Source organism: Numida meleagris, chromosome 10, assembly GCF_002078875.1.
Source record: "Numida meleagris isolate 19003 breed g44 Domestic line chromosome 10, NumMel1.0, whole genome shotgun sequence".
Classification (NCBI taxonomy): domain Eukaryota; kingdom Metazoa; phylum Chordata; class Aves; order Galliformes; family Numididae; genus Numida; species Numida meleagris.
Window position 1 is genome coordinate 15809793 of NC_034418.1, and position 18399 is coordinate 15828191.

General features: G+C 37.7%; 1 protein-coding gene across 7 annotated transcripts in view; it reads left to right on the forward strand.

The window, feature by feature from the left end:
• CDH13 (cadherin 13) overlaps positions 1-18399 on the forward strand; it is a 449261-nt gene that overhangs the window by 135760 nt on the left and 295102 nt on the right. For all 7 annotated transcript variants that reach the window (XM_021408565.1, XM_021408564.1, XM_021408562.1 and 4 more), the window contains exon 3: positions 18017-18225. In XM_021408565.1, coding sequence (XP_021264240.1) covers positions 18017-18225 — 209 coding nt within the window. The remainder of the gene's footprint in view (positions 1-18016; positions 18226-18399) is intronic.

Sequence of the window (18399 nt, forward strand, 5' to 3'; positions counted from 1 at the left end):
GCTAATGTTGAGGAGAACAACTTTTTTCTTTCATTTGAGTTTGAAGCTGGCACAGCGAAGTGCTTGGGAGAAAACTCGGGGCAGGGAAAAAAACAAAACATCAAAAGCGCACACGATGGTGGAACTGAAGAGCGAGAGCCCCTGGAGCCTCACAACAGGGGAACTCTGCACTGGCTTTGGTGGTGAAATATCTCTATTCTTAAGCTTCACCACCCGTTTTTGGCAGAGATGTTCTGTGGTGACAGCAGGGCGGGCTTCCCCCTGCACACGTGCACTGCATCAGGTGTAGAGAAGAGGGGCTGCTGGCTGGGAGCAGCCCCAGGGGGAGCCAGGGTGCTGCAGCAAATGTGCTTAACAGTGGGGCACTCCTTGCTGGGAGGAGGCAGTAAACCTCTAAGCCCAAGGCCTGGACCTGCTGTTTAGAAGGGAATGTTCCCTGTCATGCACTTCTGTCTCTTTTAGACTCTTGGGGTGTGAGCTGTTGTATTACCCCCTGACGTGCTGTGTACATGGCTCACAGATAGCTTTGTAGCAGTCAGCTAGGGTTGTTAGCAAGAGCCCTCCTGTCTCAGGCACCAGCAGCAACTTCAAGAATAGTGGAAAACAGAGAGAGGCAGTGAGCGTCAAAGAACTCTTCCTTCTTTCTCATGTATTTAGTAATGGCTTTGGCACTAAAAATCACTGAAATAATGACACTGAAACATCCATTGAAGCAAGATATAGCAGTGTCTACTCTAGAGCTTTTGTCAGTATGGAAATGTCAGAAAACATTATATTCAAAGCGCAAATTGCGAGTGCAGACCTGACAAAGTACATTTTGAGCCGTGTACTCTAGTGTAATGCTTGAAACGTATTCCAAATTGGCAAGTTGCAACCAATCATGGAACAGAACCAGTGCTCCAAAAAACGGATGGAGCCAATGTTGAAATCTGAATAATCACAACTACATTTTCATAGTAATTTAAATGGAAGAAGCATTGGCAGAAATTCATGAATAATTTACATATAAGAATTTAGCAATCTGTGGTGAATAGAAAAATAAATGGCAAAGCCGATAAATAAATGATTATTCTGAATTACTTGCTCTGCCCTGATGTTTGCTAAGAAGTGTCTTTTTTGGACCTTCTTAAAATGCTGCATTTAAATTCCTGCTTCTCAGGTAAATGCTGCCCTAAAGGAGTAGCAGAAACTTACATATTTGCCAGAGGATTTAAAAAATAAATAAAAGCAAAAAGTAAATATGAATCTATAACGTAGGCTGTTTTATGGGAGGAACATACAAAAAATCTCATTTGACATGCAGCAGCTGCAGTGAGAAATGCTGGAATTTATATATATCTATAATAGTGAGCTATGCACTGCATTAGATTTTTATTAATTATGTATAAAGTTTAAGATTTATGGTGGAAGTAATATCTGAAAAGAAAAACCCATAATTCCCTTCCGGGCCTTTGGGAATGTGGAATTATTTTAATAAGCAAGAAATTAATTTACAGAGCACCAATATTTGTTTCTGCACAGAAGGGGGATATTGGGTCCATTAAAAAAAAAAATTGTTTATCTGTGTTTTTTTTTAATGGAGTTTTGATGCTTTTGTGCTTTTTGTAAACCTCTTTAATCTCATTGTTTTCTGGTTTTTTTTAATACTCAAATACTCTTCCTGAGACACCTTGTAAGCAGTATTATGCATTAGTTTCTTGTGGTCACTCTCCATAATGCACCTTTCAGACCTGAGGCAACAAGTTTTCGACCCAACTTTTCTTTGGAATTTGAAAATTTGTGTTTTTCTTTTTTTTTTCTTGTTTAAACTAAAAATAAAATCCTCTTAGTCTTAGTAGGTTATTCTGGGTGACCTGGAATTAAAAATTGCATGTGGAGAGAAGCAAACAAACAACTCCTGAAATGTTGTCTCTTCCGAATGTATAGTGCTAGTGTTGTCTTTCTCCAGGAGCTCAGCAATGGGAGCAATCATTCTGGATGTGTTTTTCCTTCTGTTGTGTAGAACCCAACACTTTCCACAAGTGAAATTCCCCATCTGTCTTGTGACCCCTGGATTTGAGAATTCACTCAAATGAAATGTAACCCTTCTGAGTATGCAAATTCCTTTTCTATTTGTCTCTTAACCATAATGTTGTAAAGTGTTATAGACTCTGATTGTGGGTTCCTGTTTTCTCCTCTTGATGTTATAGCGTTGTATCACTTATACTAACTGGAGAAGAAGCAGTGTCTGCCTGTGAAGAGACTGATCCATGTTAAATAAATAATGCCTAGCTGGGAATTGGAATAGGACCCTGGTTTTAGAAGCTGCTTTGATGAACCCCTTAACCAGTACTGACCCATTTGTGTTCTCTCTCCTTTGCTGCCATGGTGGTGAATGATAGTATCAACTGAAAAACATGTCCAAGTCTATTTTATTTCATTCCTAATGATGAGAGGCACTTGGTGCCCTGTTTCCAAATATTACTGTCTAGTTACTAGACAGTAATAACAGTAAACTATCCAACATTTGGTATGGCTCAAGTTGGTACTGCTGAGTTTCAAACATCTTTATTTAATCCTAAGCACCAATTTTAGCATCCCAGTCTAACATTTTCAATATTTTATATATGTGCTTGCCCTTGAGGTGAACTTTCTCGGGTAGTTACTATAGCTATGCCTGATTTCTGTGGGTCATAGTGTGTATTTTGAACAAATGAATTTTCAATACTAATAGCCAAAATCCATTTCAGTGTGAATAAAACACTGACTGCTTCTGTACAAGGAGACAATGAAATAAATTTAACATGCCTTTGCCTGTGGAAAGCTTTGCTGTTTCTGAGAGTGACAGTCTTTGTAGCACTATTGTCAAACGGCTCTTTCAGGTGGTAGTTAATTTTAAGCCTTTCCTACAAATGCCTACCAACTATCCTGGAAGTTCTGGGTTTCTCCCCAGACAAACTTTGATGGTTCTGTCAAAATGTCTGCTATTCTTCTGGGGTGCACAGCTTCACAAACTGTGCTGATTCAGATCATTATGTGTGAGTAGCGTCCTACAGACCCACGGCCAGCTGGCAGATCCCTGTGGTCAAGAAGGTCACTCTCAGTTCTTGTACTGGCCTAAAATAGGCTGGTGAGGTGACCTCACCTGTGCAATTCTCAGCTACAGAACTTAGAGCTCCTCATACGTCAAGTTGCGATAGACTTGGCTTGTTTTCCACAACTATAAAGGAAGGTGTTATAGATACTTCAAAGGAAAAAAAAAAGAAGGATCAAAGGAACAACAACAAACAAAACAAAACAACAAAACAGAGAAATACAGAGAGGTACAGGGTATCCTTCTGGAACAGCAAGGGAGCGCAATGATGAAATAGCTTTTACTACTCTGGTGTTTTGGAAAGCCAGAGGATGGGTCTAGACTTGGTAAACAACTCTGGAAAAGTAGCTAAGTTGAGCAGTATTATGTACTGTCAGTTACTGTATAGGAGCCTTCTATGGAAAGATAATGTCTGCAGAGGAGTTGGTGGAAGGAAGGCACGCAAAGTGTAAATCACTGAAAGAAAAACATTGCCTTGAAGAACTGAGCAAATTAATTCTCATCGCTTGCTCAGTCTTTTGTTCTCAGGGTGTGAGCCAAGTGCAGTAGGCTAGAGACTGAGCATACTAACAAAGCAAAAAGGTTGGTTTGCAGAGACAAAGATGTGGGTGAATGTAGAGGGTATGAATTTTATTTCTTATTCAATTGTCATGGTTGGCCAGCTAAACAAATTTCCCTATGCCAGTGCTGCTGGACTCTGACTCCTTCTGCAGAGAAATATTCTCTTCTGTTGGAGCTGGGATTTATCTAGGATGTCTGTTCAATGTGTAGGAAATGGGTAGCAGCTTTGTGTTTTTGTCAGTCCAGGATCCAGCTTGCCGTCTATAATTTAGTCTTCTGTGAAAGCTTCCATAGTGAAGAATGTACTCATTCAAGACTTCTCTGGCAAAACTTCAAAACATTAATGAATTTGTATCAGGGCTGTACTAAATCTGGATTTGTTTAGCCTTCAGCTTTGCAAGGAAAATTTTAATAATGAGGTTTGGGAAACAAAGGTCTCGGAGGTGATGATTAAGAGCTTACATTCCTAAAATAATAGAAGATGAACAACTTAAAAACATGATGTTAACAGTGCACCTATATCATTCTACATTGAAATACAATAGCAGGCATTGTCCATAAAATAATATCCCATTAGTTTCAAGAAAGAAGGAGTTTATAATAATAGAATATTTATGCTAAACAGTGGGGGTCTGGGGAGGAGAGTGAAAGTTGTCTAGCAGGCTGAATACACAAAGCCTTTGGTACTTGAAAACTAATTTTATTTTTAGTTAATATTCATTGATGCAAGTTCTAGTCTATTGTTAAATGATTCTAGTGAATAATTACATCCATTACTTTGAAATGTTTAAGACAAGCACGGAGTTGTAAAACCGATCTTTGTTACTGGAATCATCACCAAAGCGGCATTGTGGAGGCCATGTTGACACTACAGTTTGATCATATTCTTGGAGTCTGCAGGGCTCTCAGTGTGTGCTCAGAACTGCTTCTTTGCATCGTATTTACATGCATTATGTAACCTCATTTTCTTGAGAACTATAAGAAAGTGTATGGCATTTCTGTGTTCTCATTTCCCTGGAATTTGTCAGCTTTTGAATGTGACCCATCTGTTGATGAGTGAATGACAACTGTTTATTCCAGAATAAAGCATGTGCTAAAATGCAAACATGCAGCCTCCAGAAGCACTGAACTAAGTTTAATTAGCTGTAGCATTCATTTAAACTTCAAACTATGAAGTTAACTCACTAGTTGGGGAAGTTTATAATAATTTTTTTGCTAGATGCGTGCTAGTCTGGGCAGCTGATGATATTATATTTGTTGCTAGATTATGAGAAGGCATTTCTGATAACATTTCTGTTCCTAAATCTGTAAATGTCTCATATGCACTCTCTGATACGGCATAATTCTTTATTTATGACTCAGTTCTTAGATAGAAATACTACGAAGTTGCTAAGGATCCGTGTGTAAAAATATATTACACTGTGTGACTAGAAAACTTTTGGCAAATCACATTTCCTAAATGAATTCTCAGTTTATCATAGTTGTAGCCATGAGCAAAGTGCAACAGAAATGAGATATATCAGTGTTTAGAAGGATGGCACTTCACTGTGTCACAAGAGACTAACACTTTGGAAGAAGCGTGAGCTGGAAAAAGGCACAGATTTAGTGATTTTTAAGGAGTTTAAAACCAGAAGCGAAGTAAAGATTGACTTACCATTTTTAACCTGCTAAGTATTGTAATCACTAAAGTTTTTCTAATGTGAAAGAAAAGAGACTGTTATTCAAACAGATAGGCTAACATTTCTGCATTTTAGCTCTACTAAGGCAGTCATTGAGAAAGTCTATACCATTAATTCCCAATGCAGTTATCAGAGTATTTGCAATGTATATTCCAAATATACCAGGCCTATGAGAAGATGAGAAATGGTGCATTTCTCATCTATTTGTCTCAGAAAAAAAGCAAGTATGTTAAACATTAGATTTTATAAAATGAACGAAATGAGTAGTGTAAACCTGGCACTCAATGACTGGCAACTTTTGTTACGTTGACAACTGCACTTGCTACTTGGAGCTCGCATCGTCTTAGAATAACTGCATAATTTATTAAATCTAGGGGAGTGCTTAACATGTTAATAACATTTTAGTTGTATATTGTTTAGCACATCAGTAGTGTAACGACTGTACGGTGGGCTAGCATCTTGTCTGATCTGTCTCCAGTGTGATCAACGTATGAAAATAGATGACACTAATAAGAAATATAAGAAATATTATTCACTAGAGGTATTCTGTTCTCCTTAATCTCTGCACTAGAGATGTTCTGTTTTCATTTCTAGCATAATGCTTTTGTTCAAACTGTCCCATTGTGGGTGTTCATATCTGGAATGCTGGCTCAGACAACTATTCATTACACCTTTTTTTGTTGACTATGGAGTTTAAAATAATGAAAAATTCTATTGATTGGTTGCAGCTTTCTGCAGAAACTGTAGGTTATTGGCCTAATCCATACTTTTAAAGCTCACAAAAAGAACTGGAATCAAACACTACATTAATTTCAACCTTAGCTTGTGGTTGCATTGATGCCAGCTGTGTGCTGGAAACATTACGGACAGGTTTACATGAAAGTGGAGATTCACGTTAGAAAACCTGCAAGCAGCCAAATGACAGTAGCGCTCAGTGTATCTTTGAAATGGAGAATTTTGTTAAGTAGCTAACATGTTTTAAATGTCGTTTGCTTCATACACAGTACCACTTCCTTAAATGTGAGCCTCCATATAGCATTACCACCCTTTGAAGAAGCAAATGTGAACAGCAGTATCACCTGGCTCATCAAATAATTTTTATTGAGCTTTACACATTGTTTTTTTTAATTATTATTATTGTTTTTTATTTTTACTTCATTATCAAAGACAAGCAGAAACCTCAGTAGCCTGATGATCTTTCCTTGGTTTATCTAGGTAAACAAATTTCAGGTTCCTTTAAATGATCTTGACTGACAGAATTTACTTTCCCTCAGGTCAGTTCCTTTGTGCAAGATGCCAAAGATTGTCTTTCTTTAAAGTATAAAAGCCTGTGTTTGATGTGAATAGAAACTGTTCTGGGAATGACTGTGTAGAGCAAGATTACATGCTGCAATTTTAATTACATTGTTCTCAGCAGTGCTACTTGTCTGATCTTAGTGTGAGAGTCAAAATTCAAACCAAGGTTATTTGGTTCTGTAGCTGTTAGTCAAGCTCTGGTGTTGTTTGAAAGAGATAACGATAAATTGAGCAAGTTTAAAATCCAGCAGAGTTTTGAGAGGTGGCTTTCCTGCTTAATCTCATAGAAGTTTTACTTTACAGACTGCAATTAGGAGGTTGCTTTTCTGTGGTTTATAGAATGGTCTTTGTGTTGGAATTGTGTTGATATATGAATAAAATAAAAGTTTATAACTTCTCAAACTTATATGGAATTTAGATTTTTGAAGGTATTCTCAAAAGTTATTTATAAACTTTGACCCAGGGTTTTATTTCAATAACAGAGTTTCTATACTGATGACCGAAAAGGGGCTTAGGTCTACTACTTGTGCATTTATTGGAGCCATATGGAAAAATAATATTTCTACTGGTAACTCTTTAAAAAGAAAGTTGAGGGAATTCACTGGAGAGAATTCTGTTAAAAGCACTGAGAGAAATTTTTCTGTCAGGATCTCTGATGGAGAAGATAAGGAGGTGAATGGTATACCCCTAGAAACAGGAGGAACTTTGTTTCAGTTTATCACTGGGAACGTTGAACTATTCACTGATCTAATGGCTCAAGAACATTTTCAGGCATGGTGTTAGTCATTCAGCAGCTGGGAAAATAGGCCAGCAACCTACAGCATCCATTTTGAAAGGAAAATATTTTACAGTGGGTTTATTACTCACTCTTATTTCCTTCTATGTACTGTAAATGATGTGTCACTCCCTATTTCAGAAACAAACTCCTACCACTGAGTGCTGTTTGGAAATTAGTTGCACAAGGCACAAGTTGAAAGCTTTATTTCTGAGGATGCCTTTTAAGAAAACATTGTTGCACATCAAGAAAGACTTTTATTATGATTATGATTCCAGAAGGGCAGCTGTATGTAGATGTCCATGCATTTATATTTCTGTAACATTTCCTAGCATGTAGTGACTGATAATTTTGCTTCTTAGTCTTGAAGTTAGTCCTTGAATTGAGACTTGAATTTAGTCTTGAAGTTCAAGACTTGAGTCTTGATGCTAGGGAGCAGTCTGTGCAACTCTCTGTTGAATTATAGATTAGATAGAATTTCACACAGAAGGCGAAACCAAGAGCCAAGATTGAGAAGAGTCAGTGCTGCCTCCGGACAGTATCTCTGGGTAATGGTTGAAAAGCACTTCGTGTTGGTAGCTTGTTTAATGAAAAGCTCCTGCACTTTGTCTTACTGTACTGCAGGAGTGAGAGACCAAGTCATACTTCTTCCTCCCCCATCTCCAAATAATGGAAGTGTATTAGGAGGTGAATGGCTGTTAGGTTGACTGCAGGATGAAAACCAGTAATTTCTTCTTCTATCCTCAAATCGCCGAGGTATTCCTATTTCCTACTGAAGCAGCAGACTAAGCAGTCATTCTCCAATGAGACCAGATATTTCATTTCTGACCTTCAGTAAGCTTCTGACTTACGGCCTAAACTTCAGCCAAATGTAAATATCTGCATGATTTTTTGTTCGTTTAATAGCACATCAAAATTTCAAGTGATTAACTTAAGGCTCATCGAAAACTGGTCTTAGCAAAAAAATTGAGTTAAGCATGTGCTACAAAAATAAATAAAAAAGAAAAGAGAAACAAAAGGAAAGGACAAGAAGAAGTTAGAACAGGTCACATTACGAAATGACAGATCACTGTAATAATAACAAACTGACCTTCAAGAGAAATGGTTTTATTTGTGAGCTTAAAGGAAAAAACATCATGACTCGCAGTTAATTGCCTAGTTAAATGAAAATCTTCACTAAATACATTTGTGACATTTAAAAAACATGCTGGTGTAAATAAGATACTGTTTGTGCGGCTTGGTGCTGTCCTTATTTCCTGCAGTTGTTACTCTTCGTTTGCTTGTTGTTACTTTTTGACATCTGCCGCAGCAATTTATTTACATAGTTAAATCTCCTGGGACCCTGCTTCTTCTGCTGGGTATAACCTCAGCTGATTCGTTTTTAATAAATTACATATATCAAGCAACTTGTTTTGGGTAGCATTTAGCATGACTGCTCAAAGATCAGATCTGTGTTTGTGCAGAAGCCAAGAAAATACATGGTCAGGAGTACACTGCCTCTTGAAGTTTTATTCATCCAGGATTCAAGGGAAATAATGGATTATATCCCACTGGGAAGCCCTGTATGAACTCAGACCTTCCCATCTTACTCTGCTCTAGGATACAATTAATTTTGGATCGACAAACTTCTTGCAGTAATTTGTAGAACCGCAACATATTGAATACAGTTGAATGTGTTTGATTCTGTCTGCTTGTGTCTTGGAATCAGCCTGTGAAAATGTTGTAAGAATCTAAAATTAATTTGATTATATGTTCTCCTGGGATTCTTAGCAAAATGTTATGTTAGTCTGCAGAAATGGAAAAGTATGGATCATTTGCATTGTGATGGGAAACATTTTCATTGAAACTAACAAAGTTTAAAAGAGTCTTTTCTACATATCCCTTCTGGATTTGGACTCATTTAGACTGTTCAGAATCGACACTGTTAACAGTGAAATGTCATATTCCCCCCTAGATGTGACAGCTCCTTTGAGGCTAGCTACACAAATACAGTATCGCTTTAAGTCTGCATTTCCAAAGGGACAACAACTCCATTTAAACTGAACTGCGTGTTGGGCTCAGAACATCAGTGACAGTGTTTATAATTTTTTTCTTCAAACAAAGCCACTAATATTGCTTTTTTTTTTTTTTTTAACAGTAATTTTTCTCTAGGGCTTAAAGGAGAAACTGTAGTATCACTGACTTTATAATGCAGCCACTGACCTAAGCAATCAGTGAATAAGATGCCTACATTGTAATAAATAAGTTAACTTCCAGCTGATAATAAGTCATTACAGCTCCTTCCACTTGATTACATTTTTGCCCTAAATGAGACAACAGGCACCAGAAGGATGTGTGAAGATGTCATGCAATGTGAGCTGGTACAGAGTGCCTTCAGTCATGATTGTTCTGTTCGTTTTTTCTCAAAACTTCAAGTAGTCAAAGACTGCTGATGGAGTCCTGTTTTGGAAGGGAATTTGCTGAAGAACATGAGATGAAACTGAGGGATTCTTCCGTCTGGGAGGAAGAAAAGAGGAACCATAAGGCAAGATAAACAGGGATGCGTATTTGCCAAAAAAGGCAGGAATGTTTGGCTTTGTTGATAGAGCCACTTTCTTCACATAGTGCTTTGAGCTCTGTGAAAATACTCATGGAATTCCCAACCAACATGACTTCTGGTTATGGGCAGGGTTGTTCACCTCTAGCTCAGGGTACCCAGTGCCATACCAACACCTAGCCAAGTGGTGGTGTGATGTGCTAGGAGCAGAGAGGCAGAGAGCTGGATGGGATATGCAAAGATACCAGAATGCAGCACTCAGTATAGCAGGAGGTAAGCACAGATGGAACAGAAAATCGCTAAGGTGGTTCTTCAGTGGGAAGGTAGCTGCTCATTCTGGAATCACACATAGAACCCATTACATAAAGGCAGAGGAAGCCTTTAGTATCACTTTTGGCTCAGTTGAAGTGCATTAGAGAATTTCAAAGCATCAATAATTTTTCCTGCAAAGACTGGTGGTGGTGGCCAGGTAACATGGGAGAGGGACCAGTGTGTTTATTCTCATCTAAAATGTTGCATTTTTTATTGGCTGTGGCTGGCTTCTGGGTGAAATCCCGCCCCTTGGCGGAGGGAAACTTATCTAATCTCTGTGGTGTATTCTTCCCATGTGTTTTTACAGTGCAAAAAACCCCCTGTTACTATTGATAGCTGCAGTAATATGGTTGAAAGCATATCCTCTGAAGGGCAGATAGGTACATCCTACTGCCCGCTAGATGAACTATTGGCCTGATTTGCACATTTTAACAGGAATATGCTCAGATCTTGTCCTCACACAGAAATTGCACAGAGATGTTTGTCAGTTTAGGTAATTTGTTTTTTGTATACATTGTAAATGTGCGCAAGGATCGAGTCTGTTGTTTAGTTCTTGTTCTTCTAAAGAAGCTGAATATAGATGTGCATTTGCGTGTTCAGCAATCCTTAAAATATTCTGATGAACATTGTACTGTTGTTTTTATCTCCACAGTTTTTGACTATCTATATGCTAAATAAGTCATCATTATAATTTATTTTGAAGGGCACATAAAGAAAGATGCATAGAACAGAATCGTAAACATGCAATAGAAGATAATAGCCCGCTGCTCTTTGATGGATTTTTTGAGATCATTCTGTAACAATTCTGTTGCATAACCAGAATTTAACACTGAACTGTTAAAAAAACAGCAAAAAGAATTTTCATAAAACTCATTTTGTTGATTTTCTTGAACGCCCAGTTTAAGAAAAATCTTATTTTTATGTGTGAAGAAATCTTTCAGTCTTGCTTGCAGCTTTTCTAAGGCACAATCTTATTATTTCTAGAACGCTTTTAGATATGAAATATCTAAACTCACGTTTGAAGGAAAAAAGCCTCAATTTTCTAAAAGTCGATCTTTCTTTGCTCAGGTTTCTTTGTTTGTTTGTTTTTTGGTTTGTTTTTTTTTTGTTTGTTTCCTTTTTTACTTTCCAATAAAATATACATAGTGCTGTGGTGGTAAGTCTTTGCCACATGTGCCGGAGATAGGAAGATGGAGATAAGGGCTGACACCAAAATTGTGACATGCTTTGCTTTCCAATGTATGTTTGGAATTGGTCACCCAATGAATTCCGCAGTTCCAGACACAATTCCTGCTGTCTGTTACATTTTAGCTTAGAATTCAGTTTAGAGGAACCAACTTTGTAGAACGTAAATCTGAGGAGGGATTTTCTAAAGTGAACTTGCAGCTTGTCCATGATGGGTGTTTGTAGCTTGGAATGAAACTGTACTGTTGCTTGCTCCCAAAATCAGGCTGTGGAGTGAAAGTAGAGACTTTCTAGCAGTGTTTTTGTTCCATTCATTCCATTTCCATCTCTCAGCATGTGTTCTAATTGCCTTATGCCCTAAGAAATTATTTTCCTTCAAAAGGTTGGAATTGACTGTTGCCTGTGTCTTGCCTGGAATTCAGTTTGCTCCCCAAAGTGTTATGGGACTGTATTTTTTTCTCTTTCTGTTCCTTTTTCTTCTCCTGTTCAGGAATTCTTGAAGAAAAACAGCATAAATAAACAGGCTGTGGGCTCTCTGCCAGAGCCCATGTTCCAGAGGTTATCCTGAAGGCATCTCAGAGGAAGGGAGAAAAGCCATTTCTCCTAACTGACAATAGGGTTGGCTTGAAAAGCAGGATTTCTTTTGTTTCTCAGCTTTTGTCATAAGCTTTTGTAAGAGTTTCCTCTTCTGTTCTGAGATAGTTTTAGGCTATCCAGATGTTTTGGTTCAAGGCATATTTCATCCTATCCACACTGACATGCTAACTGATCTCTTGAAGGCTTGTAACACTTCTCATTTACATGGTGCTGGGCTGCTGTGTGACACCACATAGCAGAGTCCAGCATTCAGCACTGCGACTGCTGCCACGTGGTGACCAGTTTCCATCTCCCCAGTGCTTGCCTGCTGCTTTCGGTCACTGCTCTTGTTTATTGCTAACGAGAGCCTTGGTAGGTCATGGCAATTTGTGAATTTTTGTATACTCCAGCACTCAGAAGCATTTCTATTTGCTTCAACCATCACTTTTCTCTTTGTAGCTAATGAAGATCAACTGTCTGTTTAACAGCTTCTGTCTAACTTTTGTATTTTGCTAATACCTTTGAGCGGGGAAGGCTTTTCAGCACAGACGAGGGTTCCCTGCTGGGTGGGAAAGTTAACTTGCCTTTGTGCAGCTGTAACATACTTTTCTCACCTCTCTAGACCTCTCTCAGGTACAGCTTTCTGTAGTAGAAAACGACTCATCTTTTCAATTTGATCTGAATTTACATCTTAAAATAGATTATTTTATCCTACATTGTTTTTTTTAATGTTGACTCCCACTGATTTGAACAAGGCTAGACTGTATTTACCAAAAGGATCCTAACATTCATTGATATAATAATTAGGAATCTGTGTTTGGTATGTATTTTCAATGTGAAATTTTCTCACTAAAGAGCTGTTTTGTTGCTAGCTATGATTAGCTAACATAAAAATTTGTGTGCCTGTATAGAGAGACATACAGAGTAAGTTCTGTGTGCTTATAGATAAATGTGTGTATTTAATTATTCAAAATACCTCTGTAGAGATTTTGTCAGAGAGAAAATTATGGATACTGTATTTCTATTGAGAACAAATTAAACTTCTGAGAATTAAATTAAACTTCTGGGGAAAAAGAAAAGATGTTGAAAGAGGAATATATCAGCTTAATGTGCATTTGAATATAAGAAATCTATTTTGGCATTTTTTCTTTTGACATAGTTTACAAGAGAGGTCCAGCTGTTAACCTTTCAATATTTTAAGATGGTGCTCTTTGAAACGTTTGCAGTTGTACAGAACCCTCATGTGTGTGGCACATCATGACAACAGTATGGGGTATACTGAAAGATGAATACTGGGAACTTGAGATTTCTTGCTGAGATCTTTTAAAGGTAGTATTTCAAATCACAGCTTCAGTTTCTCATCATTACAATGTGGACTTGTGGTATTACAGAAGATTGCTTTTTCCAGTAGTTGCCTTGATTCTGATAAACTCAAAGTCAGTGACCAAAGTGGACGAAAATACTCCAAACATCTCACACACTTTCTTAAAGAAAGCTGTAGAAGTCTAGTACAGGAGGCTGAGAAATGAACAGAGGGAGATGAGTGACATGCATGTTGTTTTTCATTGGGAGATGCTTGGCAGTATTTTCATTTTGCTTGTATGGAGTTTTGGAGCCTGTCTCTTACCATATGGTATATTAAGCACAATAAAGATGTTCATTTGGCAGCTGGAGCATGACTAGCAACATCAGAAGAGTCATATATGCATCAATAAATTAAGAATTCTGCCTTCATGTAAATAAACATTAGATCAGTGTTTTTAATTGCCTATTGAGTTCTTGACAATGAGACACAATCACTCTGTAGTCATCTGCTACAGGATTTCCAAAATTCTAGTTTATGACTATAGCTGAACAGCTCCTATTATTAATTTTTTGCCCTTCTGCAGCACCTTGAGCACCAACCATAAATCATTTTTTTTTCAAGTGCTCTACAGATGCACAGAAAGCAATTGGTCTTTGCTCCGAAGAACCTACAGTTCTAGCTGAACTTCTTCAGCTCTAACACAAAGTGAGTGTGTAAGAGGATCTGGGAAGATTTAGTGCACGTGGGTGCTCAACAGGTTACTGTTCATCCAATCTGTTATACTGCTGCTGCGTAGTATGAATAATGTCAGTCATCTGTCCCATGGTTTTCCTCATACCTAATCTCTGAGAAATGCATGAACATCATAAACATAATACATCATAAATACATGTCATCATGGTTGTCAGGCAGCAAAATGTTATGTACTGGGAGACAACATTTTCATGTTAGACTGCCAGATGGTTTCGTCTCCTCTCTCCCCTTAGCAGACTCCTTAGAGCAAATCCATCCAACTGACATAGACTTTGGTAACTTTTTATTTATTGTTATTTGGGCACTGTTTAAATACTAATCTGAATAGTTCTTATTAAGACAACTGTTCATAGTGGCATGTTTTATTTCTGAAAAGAGGCATACATACCTTCTTCCTGAAACATAGCACCTTTGATCACTCAGCTCAGTGGAACTCTCTGAGATGTTTCCTTTCTTCTTGCATGTGCTTGTTCATGTTGGTTTCAGAATATCTCAGTCCAGTGCCCAGGTTTCCATCAGTCCTAGGAAAGATTCCAGGCTCTTTCCAGCGTCAAAGCTAGCCCAGCACTCACCTGGATGGAACAGCTGTATAGTAGCTCACAGTGATTAGTTCACTGCATTTTTTTAGCTTTATTTTTTTTCAGGAACCTCACAGATGTAAGTCTAGTGTAGACCTGAATGGACATGGAAAGGTACTGAATGTAGGTCTTCAATACATGGAAGAGATTTCAAGTTGCCAAGTAGTCCATCCTTCTGATTTGAAACGGGATTAGGTACTGAGATTGATTTTGAATGACTGGATTAACTAGGTGTTTGATTAACCTCTAGTTAAAACCCCACAATTACAGCTATTCAGCATCCACTCAGCACCTTCTTTTAATGGTTAGCTAGAAAGCTTTCTTTAGCTATAGAATCTATATATAGATATAGAATCTATAGAATCTATGTATAGAATCTTCCCACAACCCATATCTCAAAAAACCTCTCTGCTATCTTGTTATACTGATTAGTACATATTTGATCTTGATGGGCATAAGTACTTCACTATCGCTCTATATAGCTTTAACATTGAGACTTGTACACGGGCTTTGTGCACAAAGCAAGTTTTCTTCACCACAGAATACAAACTGGAAGTTCTGTTTGCCTTATATCTAATAGGCTCTGCTCTTTTGGAGTATCACAAATTTGTAGGCTTTTAAGATAGATGTAGCAGCCCAGGAAAGGAATCTGAGTAAACATCTAAAGCTGAAGGTCCACAGGTCTCACTTGAGTGTCTGAAAGGGCAGGGAAGCATGGCTGGTGTCAGGACTAGCTCCATAGGCTACGTAGTTGTACTGGAGCTTGGTACAGACAGCTCATGTACCTTCATTGGCTTTTTCTCAGAAGCCACAGGAGCTTAAGGAACAAATGTTCCTGGTGAAGGGGCATTGTGAGAATTATTTGGAATCTGGTAATCCGAATCCAGAAGGCGTCATCATTCTCATAAAGTTCACATCTGCCTCTCGCTTCAGAATAGAGATTTTATCTAAGGCTACATTTCTTTTAAACTCTCATAACAATTTAACAATTTGGTTTGACATCATCTCCGTTGGCCCCTGGTCCACATAATCTTCAGTGCTCTCTATCCTTATGATCATCACTTCATCTCCTTCTATCCACTTCTAATTTCTCTCCTACATATCACTATGTCTTATAGCCCTTTCATTTTCTTTTCTTCTCCTTGCTACTAACCTTGTGAATTACCTTCGTTTCTGTGGTAGACTTGGGAATAGAAAGCATCAGTGCTTTTGGATGAGATACAGTAAGAAAAGTTTCTCACTTTTAAGCAACTTTGCTTCTGCTCTTTGTTGGAAAAAGTGCAGAGTTTCATAAAGCAGGACCAATGTACAAGCAAAATATAAAAGGTCTGAAAGTTCAAAATTCATAACTCCAAGTGAATATAAAATATACATCCAACTACCTCTTCTAATTCCATGTGTCAGCTCTGCACGTGGTCTTTGAATTTCTGCAGCGTATGCAGATGGCAGCAATGCAAGCACTTCAAGAAAAGTGACGCTGAACAGCAAGGTGGGAGAAGTGCACTCCCAGCAGCCTCACCCCACTTGTAGAAGCACAGTGCAGCATGGCTACTTTCTGAATATGACTTGTGCTATTTGGCTATAGTATTGCTCTGAACTCTGACATTTGTTTTTAAGTGATTACTCTGTCATAGTTGTTAGGCTTTCTTTTATTTTATTTAAGCTTTGCTGGGAGACATTTTACTCTTGATGTGATTAATTTCTCAAATAGAGATGCCAAATTTTCCCGTTGTGTGCTATTAATAAGACCACTAGATCACCAGCAGCTTTGGACTGTGAGAAGTACAGACTGATTCAGTATAACAAGGTACCTGCCAAAGGCCCTGTGTCATTGTTTTTTAAGGGGTGGAGTAGAATAAGTTAAATGAGAATCCACTCATAATTCATCAAGACTGTAATCTAGACAGTGATTAGCATAGTGAATTTCAATTTCCCACATTTGTGGTGACAGGGAAATTTTGTCTTTTAGTGGGCTGATAGCTTTAGGAGATTACAGAGAATCTGTTAAATGCCTGTCATATCACCAACATCAGCTGCAAGAGGTGGTTTAACATCGGGGAGGCCTTGCCAACAAAGAACCTTCCATCAAAATCCTGGTGGTTTCTTTTTTATTTATAATCTCTCTTGCTTTCAGCAAAATTCCACAAAGTGGCAAATGTATGGCTATCCACAATGAAAATTTCTGTGATTTAACTCTAGGACTTGGCCAAGCTGTGAGAGAATCTAGGATTTACTTTTTTTCCTTTAAAAATACCAATCAAATGGAACAAGATAATGTGTACAATGAATTTAAAAAATTATTAAAAGTGCTTTATTTTCAGTAAAACTATTGTCTTTGATCAACTGCAGTCTGTATCTCTGTCTGTAAGGCAGCTTTTAAAGACCCAGTGGAACTGAAATGTAAGATCAAAATAGCAGGAACGTACAGATAAGCAAAATTCTACAGCACAGTAACTTAAAGAACAGGCATGAAATATAGATCAGATTGTCTAGGGGAAAGAAAAAGCATCACACATGTAAATACATCATTCAGATGTCAAAACAGGAAAAGTTTACTTAGAAATTAAAAATTTTTGATGAAGGCGTCTTGATCATATGGCTGTAGTTACACCAGTAATGCTTATTGCAGTGTTTTGTGCAAAGTGAATCTACTGAGCTCATAGAGGGAACGTGAGGCAAAGTCTCAAATCTTTGTCTTTAGGGACATTTTTCTCTCTGTCAGCTTTCATAAATATTGTAAGTACTTCATGTAAAGTGAAACAGGGTTTTTGAAGGCTGTTTTTTAAATAAGAGTTCTTCTTGGGTATATTGGTAGTGCAGCTCATGCATCGCACTACTGGCGGTTAGTAAGAATAATAAGAAATACTATAATTTGTTCTTTAAATTATGTAACACTTTTGCAGTAGAATGTGAAATTGAATATTTTGTAAACAGCCAACAGCAAAACTAAAGAAAGATATGTTGGATATCTGAAACCACTTGGGCAGCAGAAGAGCCTTTGTATCTCACTTGTTACAGTGAATGAGGAGAATAGCAAGGCCTCTGTTGCTGTTGCCCAATTTGTAGAATTAGGTGTTCGTTTTGTGCTTTTGGTTTGAGTGATCAGAAAATGTTCATGTCTAAAGTGAGTAGTTTATGTCCTCCCTCCCCAGTCAGTATGGTAAAAATCTCCTCATCCTTCTGAAACTGCATATTCATAAGATTCTCTGTGAAATATTATAGCCATACAAATATAATGTTTGAAAGTATTCCCTTAGATTGGAGCCATTTCTTCCTGAGATCTGTAGATAAGCCAATAACATAAAAACTTTTGAAGTCTGTGTTCCAAAGTGGATACTTAAACTTACATTTTCTCATTTTTCTTTTTATTTCTTTTTTTTCCCCAGTGGTGTTTGATGACTGCAAGGGGAATAACAAATTGAACTTCGAAGTTTCTAACCCAGACTTTAAGGTGGAACACGACGGGTCTTTAGTTGCACTAAAGAATGTATCAGAAGCTGGCAGAGCTTTGTTTGTCCACGCACGGTCTGAGCATGCTGAGGATATGGCAGAAATTTTGATTGTTGGAACTAATGAGAAACACGATGCATTAAAGGTAAGATAAATACAAAAGGCTAGAAGAGAGAAGATGCTGCTAGGTACTTACATGTGCCATCTAGGACAACAAGCATTTTAAATCTGATAGCAGAGAGTTCAAAATTCCATCCAGGTGTTGCTGTAACAATTTAGCACTTAGTTTAACATAATAAAGTATATTTTTTCCAGGTTT